At 51.9% G+C, this 19,003-nt stretch overlaps 7 protein-coding genes across 7 annotated transcripts; 2 read left to right on the plus strand and 5 right to left on the minus strand.

Moving 5' to 3' along the window:
• Positions 1-532: 532 nt before the first annotated feature.
• MAA_06540 (GCN5-related N-acetyltransferase (GNAT) domain protein) lies at positions 533-1,181 on the minus strand (the record flags this gene model as incomplete). Its single annotated transcript, XM_007824538.1, has 2 exons — positions 533-676; positions 768-1,181. 2 exons carry the CDS (start codon positions 1,179-1,181, stop codon positions 533-535), a joined length of 558 nt encoding a protein of 185 aa, XP_007822729.1.
• Positions 1,182-2,344: 1,163 nt separating this feature from the next.
• MAA_06539 (thioredoxin protein) lies at positions 2,345-4,630 on the minus strand (the record flags this gene model as incomplete). The annotated part of the gene is made up of 3 exons (XM_007824537.1): positions 2,345-2,695; positions 2,758-4,369; positions 4,428-4,630. The coding sequence occupies 3 exons, from the start codon at positions 4,628-4,630 to the stop codon at positions 2,345-2,347; spliced, it is 2,166 nt and encodes a 721-aa protein (XP_007822728.1).
• A 949-nt stretch (positions 4,631-5,579) lies between these two features.
• Positions 5,580-7,287, plus strand: MAA_06538 (tyrosyl-DNA phosphodiesterase; the record flags this gene model as incomplete). The annotated part of the gene is made up of 3 exons (XM_007824536.2): positions 5,580-5,936; positions 6,010-6,778; positions 6,854-7,287. The coding sequence occupies 3 exons, from the start codon at positions 5,580-5,582 to the stop codon at positions 7,285-7,287; spliced, it is 1,560 nt and encodes a 519-aa protein (XP_007822727.2).
• Positions 7,288-8,336: 1,049 nt separating this feature from the next.
• Positions 8,337-10,500, plus strand: MAA_06537 (Multi antimicrobial extrusion protein; the record flags this gene model as incomplete). The annotated part of the gene is made up of 4 exons (XM_007824535.1): positions 8,337-9,075; positions 9,163-9,947; positions 10,020-10,348; positions 10,413-10,500. The coding sequence occupies 4 exons, from the start codon at positions 8,337-8,339 to the stop codon at positions 10,498-10,500; spliced, it is 1,941 nt and encodes a 646-aa protein (XP_007822726.1).
• Positions 10,501-11,135: 635 nt separating this feature from the next.
• MAA_06536 (Actin-like protein) lies at positions 11,136-13,414 on the minus strand (the record flags this gene model as incomplete). Its single annotated transcript, XM_007824534.2, has 3 exons — positions 11,136-11,181; positions 11,257-13,063; positions 13,159-13,414. The coding sequence occupies 3 exons, from the start codon at positions 13,412-13,414 to the stop codon at positions 11,136-11,138; spliced, it is 2,109 nt and encodes a 702-aa protein (XP_007822725.2).
• A 599-nt stretch (positions 13,415-14,013) lies between these two features.
• On the minus strand, positions 14,014-14,313 carry MAA_11329 (nacht nucleoside triphosphatase; the record flags this gene model as incomplete). The annotated part of the gene is made up of 1 exon (XM_011413317.1): positions 14,014-14,313. One exon carries the CDS (start codon positions 14,311-14,313, stop codon positions 14,014-14,016), a length of 300 nt encoding a protein of 99 aa, XP_011411619.1.
• A 1,477-nt stretch (positions 14,314-15,790) lies between these two features.
• MAA_06535 (DUF500 domain protein) lies at positions 15,791-18,477 on the minus strand (the record flags this gene model as incomplete). The annotated part of the gene is made up of 2 exons (XM_007824533.1): positions 15,791-18,075; positions 18,183-18,477. The coding sequence occupies 2 exons, from the start codon at positions 18,475-18,477 to the stop codon at positions 15,791-15,793; spliced, it is 2,580 nt and encodes an 859-aa protein (XP_007822724.1).
• Positions 18,478-19,003: the final 526 nt, after the last annotated feature.

Raw genomic sequence — 19,003 nt, forward strand, 5'->3', positions numbered from 1 at the left:
ATAAGTAATTTATAAAAAAAATACTAGCTAATAAAGCTTTTTAAAAAAGTAAAGTTAATTTTAAACTAATTATTTTAGTAGAGCTAGTCTCGCATAAACAGCCTAAGCTACTATTACTTTATCTACAGACACGCGTGGAACAATGGAACCTTTGTCAAAAGGACCCTGCAACCACCTGCCTCAAGTTCCGGGACCTGGTAGGCTCAGCTTCGGTGCTTGAGCTGGAGCTGGAGCTGCTGCGTGCGTGGCTGGGCGCTAGTTTTCTACGGAGGCGGACCATGCGGGTGTTGTGGAATCTACGACGACATATCACGGTCGGTTGCTTGGGCATCGTCTGAGATTCGTTGACGAGAGGGAATCATATCATCCAACAAGGTATGTGAGAGTCAGGGGCTTGTGTGGACGATTTCGCCAAGGAGATTCTGTCGCTTGAATATTTGATGCCACGGGTGTAACAGCGAATCGCGTTAATTAGAGGAGAGTCAAAGCTCTTGGACAACCTATTTTCTTCCTCCAGCCCCCAGCACCCCATTCATTGGAGCTGCTTGTAGAAAAACGTCGCATCCTTCAACTCTCCTGTCGGACTCATGCCATACCCAGGCACCCTGCCCAACTCGACATAACCAAACTTTCTATAAACCGCCTCCGCGGCACTATTCGTCTCCGCGTCAAGCAACTACACCCCACATCCCCAAAGTCAGCAATGGACAACACCCTCTACACACACATCTCACGGCTTCGCACCGCGCAGCTCGACAGAAACTCACCAATATACTTCTCCCCATATTCGCCGCCCCATTCTCCAAGGCCTCCATCAAGGCCCTCGCGCCCCCTCTCCCCCTGAAGTTCTTGTGAACGAACAACTTCTCCACATATCCCCTGAATGCACCCGTTTCCGAATACGGCGTGGACAGCATGACCACGCCCATGACATCAGGGCCCTTAGGTCTCCCGCTGGCATCAATCTCCTTGACGAGAATCCAAATCAGCCTCTTGCCGTCGTTGACCTCGGCGATGCGTTCTTTCCACCACGTCAACAGCTTTTCGTGTGACAAGGGCGGCAGGAATGTGGCCATGGTGCGGTCCTGCGTGATGCACGAGGCGTGAATGGCGGCAATGTACGGCGTGAGGTGCGAGTGCTGCTTTGGGTTGAAGGCGAGGACGATCCCGGGTTGGGACATGGCTGGCGATCCGTGGTGCCGTGAAGCTTTGTACGTCGTTTGGAATCTGACCCTTTGGCAGGGCTGCGGAGTGAATGACTATGCGCTTGGGAAACTCCAAGATGTGTGGGTGGTCCGTCTTTGGTGGAAATTTTTTTTGCATCACAAGCCCAGTCCCGGACGAGTGTTTGTCGGCAGAGGCTTTTTCTGCCCGGTCCGGGTTATGCCTATAGATATGAGTGCGACTGCGAGGCAAATTATATGAATACGCTTGAAAGCAAATAAGACATCTGCATCAGCAGGGCGCGATGCCCTCTCATGTGATGGCAACCCAAGGGCAAACGCAGACGCCCACTTACCAAACCGATATTCATCCGCACACGTCGAATGCAATCCCGACAGCCAACAAAACAGTACGAGATGATGTCTCAAATGTCAAATTCTACGGACCCGAGATGGCGTAAAGTTAGTGCGTATGGTAATGCAAGTTGTGTCGAAAGGCGATTGAGCATGCGGTGTTTGCCAACATTAAAACTGGATGGACTGACAACCGCATTCGCCTGGGGTTCTATCGGTGGCGCTAATTGGCTGCGCAGGAGCAGGAGTGGATGTCCGTGCAACGCACCCTGTACAAGCGAGTAGCGGCATCAACCAAAAGAAAATGTGATAGTCGAGACGGCTTCATACATGTACACTCATGTCAGAGCGCGCTAGTCTGTCAAAATTCGAGCCTCGGTTAATATTTGAAACACGCAAAGAGAAACGCATCGTACTTCTATGAATGCTGTATACACATAAGAGCCCACCCAGGGATAATCCCAAAACTCCGTTACCCGCTCAAAAACACATCCCCAAGAATCAAACTCTGGCAAGTAGACACAGGGGTGCTGAATAGAGTCCCAGCAAGTCAAGCGTTAGCCAAACGCGCAAGTAGACTTCAACTGAAGAAATATCCTCTCCTCTCCGTCGCAATGCTTGAAGAATTCTCGCACCGGTGCCACGCGCCAGTATAAAGTGACGTTGAGATCCAGCGATAAGCATAAGCTTGTCGCAAAAGCCCGTGACAGCTCCTCCTCTTACGCTCCTGGGCTTTCCATGTTGAAAACTCCGTTGGTAAATGATACTGGTGCAAGCTGCTTTCCTTTCCAAAATAATCCGCACTGGGCAAGGTATTTTGCTCGCGGCTAATCAGCTTTTTGGTTGCTGTTGCCATTCATACCTAATAGACCTTCCTTGAGTTGATTGATACCCATGGCATCATCCAGTCTGAAGTGTCCACCCCGAGCACGACGAGAACGACCACGTAGCCATGACAGAGTACCAAATGCCATACCGAGAACGCAGCCCATAGACAGGTATGGGTGCTCAACGAAGGCGACCTTGATATCAAAGAAGATCTTCTCAATCGTAGACACGGTAAGCTTGTACTTAATGACGTGCGGACCATACACAATCTTGTCAAGTGTCTCCATGATTGAGGTACGGCTAACCATAATGTAGTTACCCGTTACCGTTTGGTCCCAGTACCGACGGTTCTGTAGCATCGTTAGTATTGGAAGATTACTGCCATGCGATATTTTACTAATGAGTAACTTACGTCTTCGTCGTTAATGATAATCTTCTCACCATCCTTGACGTCAATGCCGTAGGTTTGTCGGATCCAACGTTGCCAGTATACACCGTCAACCCAAGCAAAAGTCACTTCCTTGCGACCAGAATTGTTCATATCAACACGAATCCCCTTGGCGGCTCGCAAAGCGCGCTGATCCCCTCGATCTTCGGCCTCTTCGATTCTCATTTGTTTAGAGTCCCGCAACTTCTTACGTTCGAGTTGAAACTCCTGAATTTGTCTGTCCATCCACTCGTTTGCCGCGCTCTTCATTTCGCGAAGGGAACTAGAAAACGAATCCTTATCCACATGACTCAAAATACCGAGAACCACAAGTTTGCCATTGAAAATCTGGCGAGCATTTGAAGGAGTCAACTCTGGCACTAGGGGTAGCCAAACAGACCTCATCCAGTTTAAGACTTCGTTCTTATCTCGCATTTCATTGGGTGTGATTGGTGGATAGTAGGTTGGCCTGCCTTCTCGTGAAACCAGTAGCCTAGGCCAGGTTGTGATCTTGAAGCGTTCATACAGTGTGGGATCATTGGTCTTGACTAGTTTAGCGTGACCGATGAGACTCAGCGGGATCATTTCCAGGGCTCTGAAATCCTCATTCGTCGTGGCATGATCGTAAAAGTACATAAATATGACGTCCTCGGTCTCCTCCATTGCCTTGAATGATGTCGCATTAACATCGGGAATGCCGCTGGCGAGGTCGACTGCCTTGTCAGCAAATTGTACAAAGTCGCCCAGGCCACGAAGACCCGAGTACTCCGCTCTCTCGCCGCCCTTGAAGAAACTAATCGTCGGGTATGCCGTGGCATGAACGTCCTTACAGAGCCTAGACTCCTTGTCGCAGTTGACTTCGCCAATATTCAACCTGCCTCGCATTGTCTTGGCAAGTTGCTCCCAAGTAGGGCCCATTGCCTTGCAATGGGGACACCAAGGGGCATAGAATTTGATGAACCAAGCGTCCTGGGTCTGGGTCACTAACTTCTGGAAGCTTTCGGCCGTGAAAGGAATTGATACACCCTCAGGGTTAGGCGTGACAGTTGGTTTTTTAGGCTTTCTCTCCTTTTCTAATTCTCCAGCTGTGGGAACCTTCCAGTCATTTCCCAATGGCTTCTTGGAAGGCTTGCCATCCTCATCCTTCTTGGCGTCCTCATTCTTCTTGGGCTCCTCGTTCTTCTTAGGCTCCTCATTCTTCTTGGGCTCTTCATCCTTCTTTACATCATCCTCAGTAGTGGTTGTAGGTTTCTTTGGGGACTCTGTGGCACCTGGTTCAGGCAAGTCTATAGTCTTGGGCCGGGAACCAGGATGTTCTTTTTCGAGTCCCCTTTCAATCAAATTGTGAACAACGGTTATACCCTTGGCGCCCTGAACCCGATCAAACGCTGCGCCGTTTTCGAACAGAACTGTCGTTGGGAATGCCGCAACATCGTGCTCGCTGCACAGATCTGCATAAACTGTGCAGTCTATCACACCGAATCTGAAGCCGTAGTAGCTCTCGAAAGTTGAATCGTCTTTAGGTTTCGATGTGTAATAGAACTCATACAGGGTCTGGAATGTTGGGGCGAATGCCATACAGTGTCCGCACCACGGGCTAAACATTTAGTCAGTTCATGATAATTAAAAATGAAGAGCAACACGTTGCGTCGTACCTGAAGTGCTTGACTAGAAGCCATTTGCTCTTTTTGACCTCATCGGCCCAATTTGATGGTGTCAGCTCAACCAGCGGTGGAACGGTCTGGTTATTGAATATGGTACTCTGAACAGCATCCTTTTCTGTTTCCGAGGCTCCAGACGCTTCCGCCCCGACCAGAGTCAGCGCGCTGGCCAGGAGCGAAAGGATGCTCGATCTCATGTGTGGCGACGCGATGCACTTCGCCAAGTGCGGATCCTATTTCGGGGACAGAAGACAATCCGGGAAATCAGAGGGAGAGGGAACTGGCAACGGGAGGCAAAAAGTCGAATACTAACGTCGTCACTCGAACCTGGAATAGTATAAGTGATGCGACGTTGGGGACGGTTGATTCGGTGACCCAGAGCAGAATGAATTTTGAAGGCGATGCGAGGACTGGAAATTGGTGGATTTGTCGTAATAAAATAGAAATGAATGAAGGCACCTGAGGTGTGATCGCTTCCAGGCGAAACCCCAATGCCACTAGAGAAATGTCGATGGGAAAACAGACGACAGTTGGCGCGGCAGAGGCGAAACGGACGGGAAAAGGGTCAACGTCAATGTGTCAGGAGTCATTTGCCAAACAGTCCATGCCATGCCACATAGGTGGCCTAAACGCTGCAAACGAAAAGCTGTATCAGCCACATACCTGCACCGCCACAGAACGGGGTGCTTCGCGCCCCGCTTCCTGGCTGTGAACGGATCTGCGAACTGAAGGCTCCATTATTGAATTACAGGGATGTTGCACCTCCAAATGGAAAGAATCCTGCCTTCCCATCTTGTTCACCATTGCAAGACAGTGGCAGGTCGCCGCGTATCACGCACCCAGGACTCACAAACCGCAGCGTAGACTTTTTCGTGTCTAACTAGCGGATTTCGTCATCTCGCATTATTTGTCCAATGATACAACGAGATACGGAGTAGATGCTACTGCATCCGCGCAAAGGATTGAAACGTGTTAATAACTATAAGTCTCCGTCTTTTCCAAGAGTCATCAAAACATGTGTCAAGGTACCCCGCACTACGCTTTGAATATATTTCGGTGGCCTATCATTGACATTTCTCACATTTATTACACCTGTCGGTCTGCTTCATGACTTCAGCTGTCCTTGGCCAAAGCCCGACGACCGTGATGGAGCGACATCAAAAGCGGCAGCGAGTGCATGATTTGGAGCAAAATGATGCGCCTACATCACTGTCGGCTCCCATTAGCCCTCCTCGGAAGAGTCAGCGTCGTGAATCGGAGCGGCTGGCCTCACCGTGGCAATTAACCTGGATACGGGATCTTCCCGAGGAACTCAACTACGACGCTGTCACCTTGAAGGATCTTCTTGGCGATCCACTCATCAGCGATTGCTGGGAGTTCAACTACCTGCACGACGTTCCATTCTTGATGGACGCTTTTGACCAGGATACAAGACACCTTGTAAATGTGCACGTTGTCCACGGATTCTGGAAAAGAGATGATCCACATCGGTTGGCGCTCACGGTAAGGATTGCTTCCATCACGCTAAAGAATTCCCAGAAGATTATCTGTCTTGGATCCTAATACAGTAACATAGGCGGAATCGTCTGGATTTGATAATGTGAAACTCCATGTGGCTCCGATGCCGGAAATGTTTGGCACTCATCACTCGAAAATGATGGTACTCTTCCGCCACGACAACACTGCAGAGATTATTATTCACACAGCCAATATGATACCAAAGGACTGGACGAATATGACGAATGCCGTCTGGAGGACCCCCCGATTATCTCAGTTGCCACCAGGGTTTAGGCAACTGCAAGAGTATTGCGACCTGCCAATCGGCAGCGGCGAGAGATTCAAGGCCGATCTCCTCAATTATTTAAAGTCATATGACAGTCGAAAACTCACATGCCGAACACTGATAGATCGACTTGTTCAATATGATTTCTCCAGCGTCAAAGGTGCGCTTATAGCCAGTGTCCCTGGAAAACATGACATACATGACCTGTCCGGAACGGCGTATGGCTGGTCTGGTGTAAAGAGGTACCTGAGTTCAGTTCCGTGCAAAGAAGGTAGTTCAGAAATTGTGTCACAAGTATCTTCTATTGCAACACTAGGGGCCAAAGATACTTGGCTCCAGAAAACACTTTTCGACTCTCTTGCAACAAGCAAGACGAAGTCCTTACAACGACCAAAGTTTAGCATCGTATTTCCCACAGCAGATGAAATAAGACAGTCTCTAGATGGTTATGCATCTGGCGCCTCGATTCATACTAAAATTCAGTCATCTCAACAAGCTCAGCAACTGGGTTATCTACGGCGCATCTTACATCACTGGGCCAACGACAGTCCAGACGGCATTGGTGAGTCTTGTTCGCCTTGGCTTGTCCGCTCTTACCAAATGAAGACTTTTTGTTTTTTTGTCTGACTTGGGACAGCCTCGTCACCTGAAATCAAAACTAGAAACGGTGGACGAGACAGGGCAGCTCCACACATTAAGACTTATATTCGCTATAACGAGGAGGGTTCGATTGACTGGGCCATGCTTACATCTGCCAACATTTCAAAACAGGCATGGGGAGAGGCCTCGAGGCCGTCGGGTGAGCTGAGAGTGGCATCTTGGGAGATTGGCGTTCTGGTATGGCCTGGTCTAGTCGGCCAGGATGTTTCAATGGTCGGGACCTTTCAGTCTGATGTGCCGAAGAAACCAAAAGAACAAGCTAGCTCCAAAGCTGATGCTAGCGGCGTCTTGATGGGAGTCAGGATACCTTATAGCCTACCACTACAACGGTACGGCGCGGAAGAAGTGCCATGGGTCGCAACAATGCAGCACAGCGAACCGGATCGTTTCGGTCGGCAATGGATGGAATGATTCTCCGAAGAAGCTTATTGTGTATTCCGGGTAGGATGTGGCTGATTGTGACCTTGCCAATTTGATGCATGTTGACATATCGGGCGACATGGGCTGCAGAAAAACAATGCCTAGCACAAACAACGTATGTACGTACTGCAATGCGCATATTCCGCCCAGTGTCACCAGATGCAATCGACGCCGGTGTAACCTCTCACCAGAGCCTCAACGAGGAGGCCCTCGATTGTCACACCAGCGAGTCAGCTACTCAGCCTACTCTCCCGAATTTGACAGTGGCAGCACTCAGTACGATGAATGTCTTACATAGAGTACTCCGTACATGAAGTCAAGGATTGGTTGTTGAACAAATGGCAAGCGGGATTGGTCCGACCTATGTCGAAGCGATGGCCAATGGCGGCGACGTACTCGGAACCGGCTGGAAATATCGGGCTAGGCGTGTCTCGTACGCTTTTTGTCCTCGTGAGTGGCGTTGACGGTTGTGTGACTGCCCAAGGCAACCACCTTGGGTACTTGCTAGCGGCGCGCAGACCTGTAACTATGAGGATATCAAAAGTTTGGGTCTGGTCATTAGACCTGGCCGTCCCACTTTTGATGACAGCCGAAGCCAACCTGGACTTCAATGTTGGACATTACTCCAAGACCCGCCTATTCCTCTTTGGAATGACGGGTCCATGACCCCGTCCAAAGTTGGGTCATCGTGGGATTTTTAGTTTTTATTTTCTTCCTTCCTCAACCACACCACGTGCCTACCGTGCTCAGTATCATCACTTCTCTGGCACGTTGGAGAGAGAGGAACTACAGGCTTGTACTGTTATCTGCTTGTCATTGGCCCCTTCGAATATGTTTTGTTAGGGAAATTGCTGCTTTTTCGCACCTCCATATGTTCCATGACAACAGACAGTAGACTGTGTCGTCGCATAGCATTGCTTTGCCATTCACGCATCGCCTAACTTCTGCCTCTTCCCGCCAGCCAGGGCTGGTCCAAATAGCCTCGCTCCTCGTCGCAGAACGTCTCTTTCTACCTTTCGAGTACCCTCGGGCCAGTCAAAATGGAGCATGGCAGAAGCATGGGAACCTCGCCCAGTCGCCGCGATGTGTTGTCAAGTTCAGCCCAGCAGAGGTTTCTGTCTAGCTCCCCATTAGCTGGACGATTTCTTGCAGAAGACATAGCCGCTTGTTCCGACGACGACTATGACGACACCGTCATCGAGGACCAAGGGGAAGCAGAACGTCCCAGTCACCTCATGTATCGCCGCCCCAGCGGCGTTGCCTATGGCGGAACAAGACCAGTTTTCAATGCGCAGCCCATTGACGAGCCCATCCTGACGCCCATGGAGAGAAGGCAGTCTCGCCATGCTGAAAGAAGTCTCCTGCGAGACAACCATGTGCTGCCCCCCAAGCACGCAAACCAGAAACAGAGGCCATCCTTTGCCCGTCGTTTGTACAACAGACTCTTCAGCACAAAGCTCCCCCGAGAGGCCGTCGACGAGGAATCGCCCGAATACCCGCCCACAGAAACCTCGCCGCTCCTGAATGGACATGGACATGGTCAGGGCGTGGGCTCCGATGCCGGGTCCGGGTCCGGGTCAGCAGATGATGGATTGGAGCAACAGTGGGAAGAAGCCATTGCGTCTGGCCGACTGCAAACGACGTGGCAGAGAGAGACAAAGACGATTGTGGCCTATTCTTGGCCACTCATTATCACTTTTGCCTTGCAATATTCTATTAATGTGACGAGTATTTTTGCCGTGGGCAGAATTGGCAGGGTTGAGCTCGGTGCTGTTTCATGTAAGTCATCTTATCCATGGCGCTCCATATGAACAGGATAGGAATGCAAAAAAAGACATCCCAGAAAGACTAACGCCGACGCCATAGTGGCCAACATGTCACAAGCAATCAGTTGCCTCGCCCCCTTCCAAGGCTTAGCAACAAGTCTGGACACACTCTGCGCCCAAGCGTACGGTTCAGGCCACAAGCACCTGGTCGGGTTACAATGCCAGCGCATGGCATGCTTTCTCATGTTCATGTCACTCCCGGTCGCTATCCTCTGGCTATTCGCCGACAGAATCCTCGTCCACGTCGTCCCTGACGCAGAAACCGCCCGTCTGGCTGCTCTGTATCTCAAAGTCATGATTGCCAGCATCCCCGGCATCATCCTCTTCGAAGTCGGCAAGCGATTCACCCAGGCGCAGGGCCTTTTCCGGGCAACTACTTACGTGCTCCTTGTTGCGGCCCCCATCAACATCTTTATCAATTGGCTTCTTGTCTGGAGACTGGGTCTCGGTTTCGTCGGCGCCCCAATTGCCGTCGCCATCACGGAGAGCTTATTGCCAATCCTTCTCCTCTTGTACATCGTCTTTGTTGATGGCAGGCAGTGCTGGGGCGGCTTCAGCAAGCGCATCTTCTCCAACTGGTGGATCATGATTAAGCTTGCTCTCCCTGGCATGATCATGGTCGAGGCGGAATGGTTCGCCTTTGAGATTATGACTCTCTTGGCTGGCCAGCTCGGCACCGAGTACCTCGCTGCGCAGAGCGTCCTTGTCACCCTATCCAGTATCTCTTACCAGATGCCGTTTCCCATGTCCATCGCTGCGTCTACACGAGTGGCAAACCTCATGGGCGCAGGGCTTGTGGATGCCGCCAAAATAGCTGGCAAAGTGGTGCGTGGAATCTCACTCCCTCCGTCTTCTGCCCTGTCTCTCATCCACCTTCTACTAACACAGAGTATATAGACCTTTGTACTGGCGAGCATTCTTGGCGCCCTCAACGTCACCATATTCTCGTCCCTCCGCTTCCACCTCCCCATCCTCTTCACCAACGACCCAGAAGTCATCAAGATTGTCGCCAGCGTCCTCCCCCTTGTGGCCGTCATGCAACTTTTTGATGGTCTCGGCGCAGGAGCTCACGGTCTCCTCCGCGGCATTGGCAAGCAATCCATTGGTGGGCCAGCTAATCTCATCTCCTACTACGTGATTTCCCTCCCCATCTCGCTTGGCCTTGCGTTCGGCTTGGGCTGGAACCTTGACGGCTTGTGGATCGGTCTTACGATCGGCTTGGCGCTGTAAGTGCTCTTTCCTGCCTTTTTTGCAAAATCCATTTTGGAAAAAAGAACTGACGTTTTGTAGGGTGTCTGTCATCGAATACACATACCTCCTCCACACAGATTGGCATAAAGCCGCCCTTGAAGCAGAGGCCCGAAATGCCGCCGGTTAAGGATCCTTAATTACTCACATCTATATCCAGTTGCTCGTATATTCTGACGACTTGTTTCTTTATTTTCCTTTTTTAACTTTTTGCAATATACCCTCCCATCCTGGTTGGATCATAAGCATACACAAAAGGTGATGATGGCATTACAAGCATTGTTTTGGAAAGAATCTCGCATGTTCGCTTGGAAGCAAGGCGTTGTATAGTAAACGGCCGCCGTGTACTGGATATGCTTCTCTTGATAGCGTGAAAAGAAACCGGCGCGGTGTTTTCTCTGCCCTCGTATGTGAAACATGCTTCCTTTGTTTTGTGCCTTTGGATGTCCGCAGTAGCCGTGGTGTCATTTTGTACAGGCCATTCACTGGAGCAAGATCAAGCCCCTGAAAAAGCATAGATGTGCTACCTGCGTATCATACAAGACCCAAGTAATTTCCGCTCTACTTTGTCCAGTTTCTGCTTAGTTGCTGAATCCCCTCTCCTTCCCCCCCCCCCCCCCCCCCCCCCCCCCCCCCCCCCCCCCCTTTTTTTTATTGACCAAAAGTTTCGGTCCATCAACACTCCTGTTCCGTGAGAAACGAAAAAAAAAAAAATACATCCAAACTCCAATTTACCATTCCGATTGAACCGCGCCAGGTCCAAGCCTAACTCAGCATAGAGTGTGTTCGGATACCCTTGGGACCGAGCTCGCTACACGACCATCAGTAAGTATACGCTGCAAAATCGACAGAACAGAAAGGGTCAAATAGTTAGAATGGCACGTACTTGTAGTCTACTCTGCTCAGGCTCATCAACCGCTGCGCCTCGATACTCTGCGCGTCCATATTAGAGTGCAGACTAAAGGCGATTCGCGCAGCGACCTGCGCGCCGAGAAACATGGCCTCCTCGAAGCCATTCTTGGTCCACTCGGTCAAGTATCCCGGCAAATTGGCCGTCTTGATGCTCGTGGGTGTCTGGCTGTGGAAATGATGGCCCGCGGGACCGGCGGCGTCGGAGCCGGCGGCGGGGGTAGCGGCTGCTCCTGTGCCGCCGGCCGCTCCAATGCCCAGGGTGCTGGCTGTGGTGGCAGCCTGGAGAAGGGGGTTCACGCCGCTCGTGGAAAGCTGGTGCGGGACGCCGGTGAATGAACCTGTGGGCGTTTGGGATCCCGTGCCTGAAGGAGTGGCCATGTTGGAGGGCAGCTCCGAGGTGAACATGGTGGCGGTGGAAGGCGAGATGAGATGACGGGCGTTGAGAGTCTGGAGGATGTTCTCCTTGAGGCCACGGAGACGGGACCCGTTGCCAACGAAGACGAGATTGTCCCAGCACTGGGGCCGCATGTACATGTCGTCGATGCCTTGGATAGTGCGGTAGATGGCGGTGACGATGCGGTCAATCTCGTGGCGGTCCGCGAAAGTGAATCGCTCGAGACCGACTTCGATGTCGCGGCGGACGCGCTTGGGCCTGTAGTCTGGGGTGTCGGGGACGGAGACGGTGTGCTCTGCTTGTGTGATGTCGGGTTTGGACTCTGCAACTGCCGGGGCCGGAACTGCTGCGGGCAAAGCGCCGTCACTGGTGAATTCAGCCGGTTTGGCTTCAGTTTCTCCGCCATTGGAGGCGGGCGCGGCGCCATCTACAGGAGGAGCAGAGTTAGATTCGCCTTCCTTGGGAGGCTGATGGCCTGGAGCGGGCTTGTCGCCTGGCGTGTCTGTTGCGCCGTTTGTACCATTTTGCTTGGGTTCGGGGGGGACCAGCTCCTGGACAATCTCCTCGAAAAAAAAGGTATTCATCTTCCTCTTGGAATTGGGGAGTCGAGCGGGTTTGGCTGGCGCAACATCGGCATCCTGAACCTTTGGTTTCCGGCCGGGTTTTCCCTTCTCCTTTTCTTTCTTGGCAAGGAACTCCTTGGTTTGACCGCTCGTCACAATCGCCGCGACATCCAAAACACCATCATCGTCGCCGTTATTGTTGTTTGCGTATTCGCCATCACCGTTATCACCACCACCTGTGGCAGAAGGCTTGACGGGCTCAGCAGGCTTGCTTGCATCTGCTGCTTGCACCGCGGCGGCGGCTGAGCCACCCGGCAGAGCTCCAGCAGGCGCCGAGTCCTCGGGCAGTTCCACGAGTCCCAGCTCGTTAGCAGCATAAGGAAGAACCTCGCAAATGGTGCTCTTCTTCAACTGCTCGGCCATGCCGTGGGTAAAGCTCTTGCCTTTCAACAATTTCATCAATCGTTGCGTGAAGACCTCCCCGCCGCTGATGGGACTGTCAGCACCCGATGATCCCACATCAATGTGATTCACAACTCGCCCATCGTGAATTGCCGTTACATCAACCTTTTCGTAGCCGATGTCAATAACGGTCATGTTGGGCCACTTGAGACCGTATTGCGTTGCGATGCCGCTGTGGATCATGCAAAGCGCAGGCGTCCGCGTCTTCTCAAAAATATACTGGGCGATGGCTTCACAATCGGGTCTCGTCCATTGGGGAGAAGCCATTAGCATAATGGGGGTGTTGTGGTAGGTCGTCGTGAGCAAGCTGTGAACATGGTCGAGGAAGGCAAGGAAGGCATCCATTTGGACGATACGTCCGCCTTGTTTCGGGCATTGTCAGTCTTCTCTTGTGCAAATTGAGTCTGTTCGACTGCATCCCCAGGTGCAGTTTTATAGCTGGGCCATCTCGGCATACCTTGGATTGGATACGTAGCACCCTTGTCCTCGTCTACATCCTCCACCCATTCCTGCTGCTCGACGCCATTCACAACCTTGGAGCGCTGAAACGTATAGTACGGCCGCCACTCGTCTCCGTCTTTGAACATCCTCGTGGGAATGCGATGCATCGGAGGCGTCAGTTCGACACATCCCAGCTGCGCCATTGTTGTCCTGCTGCCAGGGCAGATAATCAGGATCTGCTCCTCGCGCCATTTCGCTTGCGAGCTGGACATGTTGGGCAGCGAAGTTCGCCTCCGTTTCCGCGGAGTCGCGTGCCGGCTTTATGTAGGAGGCAATTGGTAGCCCCGGCGCTAGCACTCGGCGGGATCTTGGGATGCGTCGCTCGTTTTAATGTGTGGCTGCATGCGCGCTCAGCGTTGTCGCGAAGGATGCCGTGCATGAGAGAGCAACCGTTGGCGACGAGGCTTGGAGTCTTTGCGCGCCTGCAGCCTTGTGGCGGGTGGGATCTCGATATGTGGCTTGGCTAATTTGGTGTGGCGGTGCCGGGGTGTGTCCGACTCCAATTGATATCATCAGAGTAGCCATTGATCTGGGAGTCTTCGACCGACTGCAAAAGAGGCGGGAGTCTCGCGCGCGGCACATAAGGATTCTTTAACCCGCCATGTATTATTTGTCTGTTCGACTATTTCTTCCTTGACTCACTTCCAAACTCGCGACAATACTCATGTTCACCAGAGCCTTCCACTTGCTTGCACAGATCTTGGTAATTTGCTGAATGCCCAGTAGGTCCTGAAACGACGTGCCATTACAAGACCAAAAGCGCTCCTCGGCACGCCGTCTCAGCCATTTCTCACACTTCAACAAATCTAACCTAGCAACGAACGTTGAGACAGTTTGTCCTAGCTTGCTTATCCTTCACGCACCCTCCCTTGCCATCATCAGTGAACCAGGGACCACCAGTGCAATCCCGTCGATCATAAAACTCAACGACAATACTATTTGTATAGCGGAGATCAAAGCCGCCAATGGAAGGCGAGAGAGGCACTTGATTCCTTCCACAGGCTAACGTGCGGCCACCGACAGGAGTTCCGCCACACCATTCGTTGCGGTAGTAGTACACGTCGACCGCCGAGGAGACAGCCACAAGGCAGAGGAATGCGAGGCTCTTCATTTCATGTGTGTGTGCGTCTTTCTCTTTGTTCAAGAATGAACTCTTCAACAAGGGCCGCAAGAGAAAATTAGGGCTGTCAAATTTCAACATGTAGTCTCAAAGTTCAAGGCATGCAACATGTACGCTTTATATACCATTTGCTGACCGCATATTCACGAGGATATAAAGTGCTGTTTGAGCTGTTACCTACACCAACCCATTGCTACTAACACTGCCCGAGGGGGGGGAAAAAAGCACTTCTTCCCAAATACGATGATACGAGCTATGCCCGCACAGAAGCAATACAGTTGGGGCATCCAATCGAATCAATGCCGAGAGGAGGGGAAATGCAGCGTGCAGTAATGTAATGTGAGCTTGGTCTGTAGGCGTGTCGGCCTCTGCCAGTCACGCGGGCTGCATAGTAAGACGGGTGGAATTCGCCCCGACAACTTGTACAGTGTTTTGTATGTGTAGAGAGGGATTGGAAGGGGTATTATTTATATTGACAAGCTCCCTGGCCACATGGAAACTTGGACTCGAGATTTTGCATCAGGGTCCCTTGGGACTATCATCACGGCTAGCCACCCGGTTACGGATTCCCCGGCCCGGAGGCTGCTGGGTGGTTTGCCGGACCTCCACGACGGATATGGTTGCAGATACGATGAAACATATATATCATGGCGAGGAAGAACTCAACATGTTAAAACTATACGCAACCCAATACGAGCACAGCTTAGCCGCCCGGTGACCAGCTGAAACCCCAGAGGGTAGCATTGCAACCCTGCCGACACCAACGTGGAAATGGTTGGAAATTGAGCCTAGCGGAACAAGTCGAGCATCCAGTCCCGTAAAAGTCGTTCGAGAGGGTTCGGGTTCGGGTTTGGGTTCACTGACCACATGGAGACCACAAAGAATTTCAACGGCTCACGTCTTTGCACGCAAGCTGAGTTGTCATGACGACGCTATTTCAAGGCACATCATTCGTTATTAGATAGATACCACATTATGTCTCTAATTGAACCACCTAGAAAACTCCCTTAAGCCCGATTCCTTTCCCATCCCATCATGTGGTCGGACATATCGCTCATCCATTTCAATTCCAAAATTTCCCAATATTGCACAATAAAGGAAGGCATGAAGCTCAAATAACGCCATAAAGCGCAGTCCAAAAGCCCACCACGTACCTCCAGGTAATCGACGCCTAGCAAGAGTGATCCAAACGCCTTGTCCCAAACTGTAACAACGAGTTCAGTTATGATACTCGAGCCCGTCCCCACAAGTAATATACACCTCAATGCCCCCTACCAATTATGTGTCGATATGAAAGATAAAACAGGTCTGCTTTTTTGCAAAGTGTCGCCAAATAGTTCGTCAAGTATAATAGACTGACATCGTCAATTAGAGATTCCCCGTGCCCTCCCAGTGCCACTTTCCCATTCTTTCAGAGTAGTGATGCGTCATAACTTCATAGTGTTCTATATCTCGCTCTTCTTCACCTCTAAGCGGATGTAACAGTAATTTCCGATGCTGCCGAAACTGGCGTTTTAGCTGTCCGGTTTTCTGCATTCTTTTCGACTTCCAATTCTACTTCTTTCGCAATCTTCTTGGGCGTGTCTTCTTCCGTTGAGTATTCGACCACGGACAATGGTCGTTCAGAATTGGGAGTGGTCAAAGACGACTGGTCAATACTCCAACGATCCTCCGTCATACCAGTGTAAATAGAAGAAGTGTGTTTCTTGCTTGTAGTCGAGTCCGAATTGTCTATGGGTGTTTTGATGGACTCATCATCCTCCGTCGCGCGCTCCTCAGCGGAGCCATAATCTGACTCGGCCTCCTCGAGCCTGGAGGTCAAGTCCTCGGCGTCTGTGTCTGCAGGTAACGGAACATTTTCTGGGATGGTGGATTTATTAGGGACAATTTTCTCGACCGACTTCACAGTGTCGCTATGCTTGGCTTCTTCATCCGTATCATCAACGGGAAGATTGCCCGGCATGACGGCCTCGTTGGTGGATGGCGAGGCCTTACTAGCCTCATCCGCTTGGAGTTTGTCCGCCAGTGTCTCCCCTAGTAAGACATCGTCGACGTTATTGCCGTGAGTTTGACCGAGATCGGCCGACTTGTTAGATACTATAACGTGTGTCGGACTTTGTTGGGTTTGATCATTTTGGATATCTTCCTCGCCACGCAAGTCAGCTTCGCTGAACGCCTGGCGCAGAGGGCTCAGAGTTGTGCCACTTTCAGTGCAGTTGTCGCCTTTCATCGATCTAGAGTTTCTCGCTGGGCTCCTTGTGGGCAGTGGAGGAGGAACTCGCTTGGGAATCGTGACCACGCTGCCCTTTGCCTGGATCATTCGCGAGGCCACCGCCCTGGTCCTGGTAGGTTGCACCTGGGCAACCTCAAATACAACGGGCTCTTCATCGGAGTCATCCAAATCATCCTCGTCATCGGCATCGTTGGTGTCGTATTCTAGTTCGTCCTCGTCGTCCTGCATCTGATGAGTCTCCTCCTCCTTGATTGAGGCCCCGGTTGGCTGCTCAGTGTCTCGACTGCTGCGAGACGACGGGACAGAAGCCCGAAGCCTGTTCCTGGGGGGAATCGCCGGCTCTTCAGCAGGAAGGGAAAGGTCAATTGAGTGTTCCTGGCTGAGGTGTCTCAATGGTGTGAAATCGACAGCGGTGTAGTCGACTTCATCATCCTCCTTAACCTCCGGGATGCGGTCAATAGAGACACCTTCGTGGCCATCTTCGCTTTGGCCTGGGCTCGGTGTAGTTTCTGCTGTTGCACCACCAGTTTGTGTTCCCGCATCCGTCATCTGACTCTTAACGGTGCGAGAAGACAATACGCTGGCTCGGTTGCTCTTGCTTACAAAGGTTTCGATGCTCTGTCGTCCGAACTTGGAAAGGGTTGGGCTGCGAGTGTTGGAGTTGATTTCAAATTGGTTGCTCGCCGGTCGTAGACGGGTGCCAGCCTCGCGAATCTCGAGACCAGCCATTTCCAAAGCAAGGACGCCAAACGGATCGGGATCATCGGGTTTGGGGCGTCCAAAAACCGATCGTGGAGACGCTGGTGTAGACTTGGGGGTAGCAATGACCGCGTCGCCAGGGGCGGGCTCGATAGCAGTTTGTTCGATAATTGCCTTGTCGTAGTCAGTCCGGCCTTCAGCCATCTTGATGACTTCGAACAATGGCCTAGTTTCCTCAACATGGCGCGCAACATTGCCGGCGAGAATATCCATTTGGGTCACGTCGACGCCGTAGAAACGCTCGTTCTCGTTGCCTCGCTCCGTGAGAATGCAGCCCTGCAAATTGACGGCTTGGTGTTGGCCGCGGGCTTTCATGTACGCTAAAACTGTATTATCAAGATCCTTCCAGTTAAAGTTGGTATGGTCGGCGTCCATGGTAACTGAGGGTCCGTTGTTCAATGTCACGTCCTCACCAAGAGTGACGCGGGGCCGAGTGATTGACTCCAAAGCGGAGAGATTGGTTACAACAAGGACACAATCGTAAACATCGACACCTATTATGAAGCTGAGCGTCGGCGTATGAAGCATAATACCTGAAGGCGGCGACCATGTCCCATCGGATTTCCTGGCAATGAGAATGCCGGAGCCACCGGACCCCGTCATCCACAGGCCGCTCCTCATACATGTGAAGACGGCGATGCCTGCGGCGTTTTGTATTATGCGCCTGGGTATCTTTTTGGTGATTTGGAGAGGGGACTGAGGGCCCGAGACTGAGGTACGCGCTGAGGTGTCGCCGTCTATCGGAGCAAGATAACCATCGACTATTCATTGTCGCCGCCATGTTAGTAACTTGCGTAGAGGACCATCGATAGCAAGGCAAGGAAAAGACAGTTGAATAGAGACGAGAAGCACCCGGATTCAAACGCACCACAAAAGGACTTTAAAATGCGGGCTGCCTTGAGGCACTCCATGTCTAGTGTTGAAGGCCAGAAGGCCTCGCGTTGGACCCTGCCGCCATGGCCAGTGGCATTGGCATTAGCAGCGGCAACATTAATCTGGGCAAGAGACTTGGCGACCGAGGAATTAGAGGCTTTATTAGAATTGCTATTGCGGCCGGCCCAGCCAAAAATCCCGCCTGGTTTCAGGGTAGTAGAGGCAGCAGCAGAGCCGGAGGTCGAGTTTCGTTTGTCCCATGAGGGCAGAAGCGATGACATGCGCTGCATATTGGGCGGGAAGGGCAAGGCCGCCTCTCTGTCGTCACCGTCGTCGCTCAGGCGATGACCCGACAGAGAGGAAGAAGTCGAGAGTCGGAAGAGGGGCCCAGCAAAGCAGCCTGGCGTGCAGAGATGCCGCCCAAGTCGACGATGGGGGGGGGAGGAGGAGGTCGACGATGAGCAGGAAGGACGTCGAGATAAACCAGAGCCAGAAAGCAAGTATTGAGTATTGCGCTGGCAGAGGAGCACTTGGGCACTTTACATGGAGAACCCATGACCCAGGCGCGCAGGTACTCCGTACTCAGTCTTTGATACGCGGGTACATGCAAGGACGTGGTAGCGGGAGAGACCAGCACTGAGTCTGATTCAAACTGGCTCAAGGGTTGACTGGCATCTGGAGCCATGACTGGACATCGCTGAGGCGGCGCTGGGGGCACTGTGGGCGCTGGGCATATCCACTGAGCGTCGCCACGCACGCTCAAGCATTTTGACCTGCGGCTTCTCGCATCGATGGATCGCTGTGGGCCCCCAAGCT

Source organism: Metarhizium robertsii, assembly GCF_000187425.2.
Source record: "Metarhizium robertsii ARSEF 23 chromosome Unknown MAA_Scf_6, whole genome shotgun sequence".
Classification (NCBI taxonomy): Eukaryota; Fungi; Ascomycota; class Sordariomycetes; order Hypocreales; family Clavicipitaceae; genus Metarhizium; species Metarhizium robertsii.